The sequence below is a fragment of the Esox lucius genome, chromosome 2 (assembly GCF_011004845.1).
Source record: "Esox lucius isolate fEsoLuc1 chromosome 2, fEsoLuc1.pri, whole genome shotgun sequence".
Classification (NCBI taxonomy): domain Eukaryota; kingdom Metazoa; phylum Chordata; class Actinopteri; order Esociformes; family Esocidae; genus Esox; species Esox lucius.
The window spans coordinates 15,674,357-15,679,376 of record NC_047570.1 but is presented as its reverse complement, the minus strand read 5'-3'; the positions used below and the strand labels follow the sequence as shown (position 1 = coordinate 15,679,376).

Genomic DNA, 5,020 nt, shown 5'->3' with positions numbered 1-5,020 from the left:
TCACAGATGCATTGTTGCCAAGAACATTTTAGGAATGAAATCACAATAAATTACAGTTTCCAGGAAGACCCTTACAGCAATAGAATAGGCCAGGAGCATAATAATCATAATCAAGATGAGGCCAGATAAGTCTTTCCAGGCCCGTTGTATTACAGCTGTCATATGTAGCTTTGGGTTGAGTCTCAGCAGGTTCCACAGCTTGATTGTAGCCAATAGCACCAGGAATGCAATCAGATACCCCAATGTGGCATCTGCATTTGCTGTGTCTTGGAAACTTGCAAACCTGGACAGAGCAGAAATGCCTAACATCACACAGGACACACTGACCAACAGTAAAGATGGGATTGAATAAAAAGGCTTGGAAATAAACCCACGAAACCCCAACACAGCGTGAACTCACTGGTCTTTATGGTTCTGATAATATTCCATATCCCGGTTCCCTAACAGGGTCCTCTTGATGAAGACAGACAGTCCGCTCCAGCTCAGGAGGATGATGGCCAACTCGAGCAGGTTCTGCTTGGTCTTGAAGTAAGACCACCTCTGTCGTTTCATTAACTTGCCCTGTCAGGAGATGAGATGAGTTAGACTGAGAAGGAATTCCAGAACACTGATTGTGTGATGTGATGAAGATGTGTGAATAAAGACTTATCTGAACATACATGTAGTAAAGGATGTAGAGAAAATATATGACCCCAGAGGCCATTAAACAAAAGTAGAGGCCACCAGTAGACTGATACAATTGAACACTCTGCAAATCACTGCGAAACTGGAATGCTCCTGAGAGAATAAGGATAAGAAGGTTCTGCCAATCTGTGCTTTAGGTGCCTTAATTTACTGTGTGTGTAGTGATAACTGTCTCACCTACAGCTGCGGTCTCCAGCATTAGTGTGACAATGCAGAAGAGGTTGACATTGGCATTGTACACAGTGAACTCAACAAAGACTGCTCGGGTGAACATGTCAAGCCAGGTGCTGTCAAACAGGTACTGAAGGGTACTATATGGACAGAAAACATGCAGGTAAATAAAATATTTCTAAATCATTTAACTTACTTGGTGTACTTCAGATAATTATGAAACAGTTGTAAATGTTAATTTACCTGCTAGCGTTCTGTGAGTCAGGGCCCAGTTTCATCACGAAGCCCCCTCTGTAAAGAACCACGCTGCCCCAGATGGGCTGGGCACTGAGGCTGGCCTGGGTTTGGTACAGCCAGGGGCTGCGGAGTGTCTTTGAGGTGTTTACACTCACAGAGCGGTTCCAGCCAGGCCCATAGGAGCCCATGTCCTCCACCTCCCATGAGTATGGAGCATTGCAGTCTGGTACAGCCTGGCGCATGGAGTGAGCAACGCCACAGGAGTTCTTCTGCACCCTCACCTGGCGAAGACGGGCATTACCAACCAGTTTGGAGTTCCCATCTGTGATGAAACCTGTAACACAACATTGTCTAGTGTTGACATGAAATGCAATCTATACTTTTATTGTTCATGCTTCTTATGATTTTTTTTCCTACATTCTAAAACTCACTATTGCCAACTAGCAACAAGTACCGGATAATAAGAAATATTGGTTTTGAGTACTAGAGAATCTTACCTGGGTAAACTCCAAAGAGGTTGCGGAGAAGAGAAGTATTTGCCCAGGAGAAAACACATCTCTGTGGGTCATGCTGTCTGAGATTCCTTGGCTGAAGCTCTGCTGAATGTGCTTATTCAGGAAGAAAGCGTTTGTGTCCCACTGACCGTATGCCCCCAGCAACACCATCCACGTGAACCCCATGTAGGCTGCAACAGAAGCACAGACCTTAAACGTCCATGTTAAGAAAAAAGTGTGGTGAATGACAGTCTAGCTAATCAGCTCAAACAGATCTTCTTACTGAGAATCTCTTTGATAAGGGCAAATACTTTCTGCTCCTTAATCATGTTGTTCTTCATCCTCTCAATGTCTGAAGGAGGAGGGGGCTGATAGAAGCTACATGTGCTATCCCTCCTGGAAGCCTGCACTGCATCAGGGTCTCCTTTTTACAATTATAAAGAGAATGTAAAAGTACATATCATTTCTTAAACTCTGAGTAATAAAAACAGAACAGAAAATGTGTATTAAAATAATACACCTGTGGTTCTGAATGCCTCCTTGATTTCTGAAACTCCATATTCCTCCTGATTAACTTTCTTCATAACGAGAGCAAAGAAGGCCGCAAAGCCTAGCACCTGTTACAAGAAAAACCAAAACCAATACCCAGTTTCCAGATACATTACTTTTTTATATTGTACAGCATATTATAGAGGGTCAGGTTGAAAGACATTACAAATTATATATCGAAGTAGAAATGTTGGTGTAGAATTGAAACTGTACAGCTTCTACGGTAGAACCGTATCAATCTCACATTTAGTGGCTGAGTGAGGAAGAGGCTCTGAAAGAACGATACAACCATGGAGATCAACCAGCTTATAGAGCGGTCCTTCCCGTAGGTCAGCCCATACATCATAGTGAAGTACCCCGATATTCCACTGGTGGCCAACACCAGAATCCAGCCGATAATCACAAACCACCAGGGAAGGCCGCCCTGACAGCACTTTTTCCTGCCATTATCCCCATTTCTGCTCTCTGCATCCCCATTGCTTTGTACCAGCAGGTCCCCTCCAATGCTGAAAGGCTCTAGCAGTCCTTTCATGCCCTGCAGCTGCTCCACTGCCCTGTGGTAGCAGTCTTGGTTGGGGAAGTGGGATGGTCCTAGTAGACGCAGCTGCTTCTCTAGGTGACTTAACTGCTTGTATAGATACTGGCTGTTGTGGCTCAGTTTTCCATCAGGTGCTGCCAGGTGATCTCAATATGACCTATAGGAGTAGAAAGGAAAGAAGACAGAATTCATGTTCTGCCAAACTTCCATTACCATTCCACATCAATATTTCCCATGTGTTCATACCCAGATCCATTGTCTGTTCAGAGGGGTTGGTAGGGATGCCCCAGAACATGATGTTGGTCAGCATGGTGCAAAGGAGTAGAGAAAAACAGCAGGACACTCGCTGGACACATGTGAAGGTGCTCGTTGGGGGGCGGCTGATCACAGAAAACCAGATGTGGCCATCACAGAAATCCCTTGCCATCCTCATGAAGAACAGGTTACTGCAGAATATATGGTATTGACAGCTTGTTTCATTATGGACATTGTGTTATTAGTTATATTTTACCAATCCAAGGTTTGTACAAGTTTTATTTCACCTGAATGTCACCTGGGAAACGGCTGTAATGTGGCAGTGGTAACAGTTGGCCCTGACCTGAGAGGAGGTGGAAGCACCACGCCGATGCCCAGTGCTGACATTCAGCATGTAACGGTACTCAGCCAATGGGTCATTGTCTTCCAGCACTGTCACCTTCACCTATAGAAAGTAACACTTGAAGGTGAAGCTCACACACGCAACAACATGTCCCAAAACATGTAACAATTTCAAGTCATACTTTGATTGTGTCATGGATGTCCTTCCTGCGTGCCCACATGACCACCAGGAGATAAGCTATGAAGATGGCACCAACAAAGCACACCACCACAGGGTTTTTGGCAAAGGTGGAAAAGAGCTGAGCTGAGCGTGAAACATCCACGAGGTTGGGCATGACGAAAAGGAGCTCCCGAAGAAGGTCAAATGGTTACATAAGCACTGGGTGACCAATGATGAAGTTATAGGACCAACCTAATAAGATCACAGTTGGTTTATATATTTCATTTTGGCCAGATAAGGGGTAACAATGATGCTGTGATGTGACTTTGTTTTTATTATAAGCTGTTGTGTAGTATATATTGCACTTACTTTACAGCCATCTTGTTTCCAGGTGTATTTGGTTTCATCCCAATACTTGCACTGAGCAACAATGGAGATAACAGTCACAGTGGCATTGACGGATTGAATCCCTGGATTCACAATGGGAATCAACATTTCCTGACAATTCACTGGGACCCAGGTGTATCTCTCCTCTGTATGAAAGAAAGAAACAAAAGACCCGCGTATATTAATGTTTTACAACAATTAAATAAAATGTATTTATCATGCCACACAACGTATATTCATACGGTACATTACGTGGCGTGATTTTGACAAGATGTGGGTGAATAAGACATCTTGCCATTTACAGTAGATCTTTCAAATACACAGTTTGGCCAAATGGGGCAGGTGCTTCCTTCTCAGAGGACTCCTTTTATTGTAGCCCATAGGGTTTGAGTTGTTGCATTCTCAGAATGTCAGTAGAATAGAATATGCAGTGATATACAGCGCTCTGACCTCAATCTCCTCAGATAGGTTCTCTATGGGGATGATAGAACCATTTTCTCTTGTCAGTGAGACAGAACCAACAGTGCCACTAATATCTTTCTCCTCATTCCATGAAAATGGGTTTTTCTTCAAACTCTGCATCTGTAAGTGGGAAATAGTGGGTCAAAGAAGAGTTTAAAAACCTGACAAACTAACTGTTCATCAACAAAATGAACAAACACACTGATCTGAGCGCTGCTGATAATCACAGGAGATTCATCAACTTTCCTCCCTTGTCCATGCTCATGAAAAGTAACTGGGAGACTTCTTTCTGTGAAAGACAAACTGTTCAGTAAAGCTACTTCATTTCTGTCATTCGACTGTCAGTCATAGAAATAAAGATGTGCTCACGTTTGAGCAGACATCCAGGATATTGCTGACTGCCTCCACAACTTGCGTAGCTGCATCCATCATCACATCACCACCATCCTCACTGACATTCATGGACAGGAGGGAAGAACTGAGATTTACCACCAGGGCGCTAGCTTGTAGCTGGAAAAGATCAACCAAATAGCATTATGTTTTCCTTGGCCCCTTTTCATCAAAAGGCCTGTGTGTTTCTATCTTGTAATCCATGTTATCGTGCTTAATGAGGAGATTCAAGTGTACCTGAGAATTGGCACTAAGCTCATCCCCCTTGCTGGTGAGTCCTGCCACAGCTCTGACCATCACCTGCACTGTCTGAGGAGTTAAACTGCTAGAGGTGTTCTCCAATGCTTTCAT

At 43.7% G+C, this 5,020-nt stretch overlaps 1 protein-coding gene across 1 annotated transcript; it reads right to left on the bottom strand.

The window, feature by feature from the left end:
• Positions 1 to 5,020, bottom strand: LOC114828920 (polycystic kidney disease protein 1-like 2). The gene is given in 19 exon segments (XM_034287354.1): positions 1 to 283; positions 401 to 561; positions 656 to 777; positions 862 to 995; positions 1,099 to 1,426; positions 1,590 to 1,644; positions 1,647 to 1,777; positions 1,870 to 2,010; positions 2,107 to 2,203; positions 2,380 to 2,822; positions 2,824 to 3,143; positions 3,216 to 3,373; positions 3,453 to 3,613; positions 3,616 to 3,682; positions 3,800 to 3,963; positions 4,113 to 4,126; positions 4,257 to 4,399; positions 4,649 to 4,789; positions 4,907 to 5,020. Coding segments are annotated over 19 exon segments (3,177 nt in total).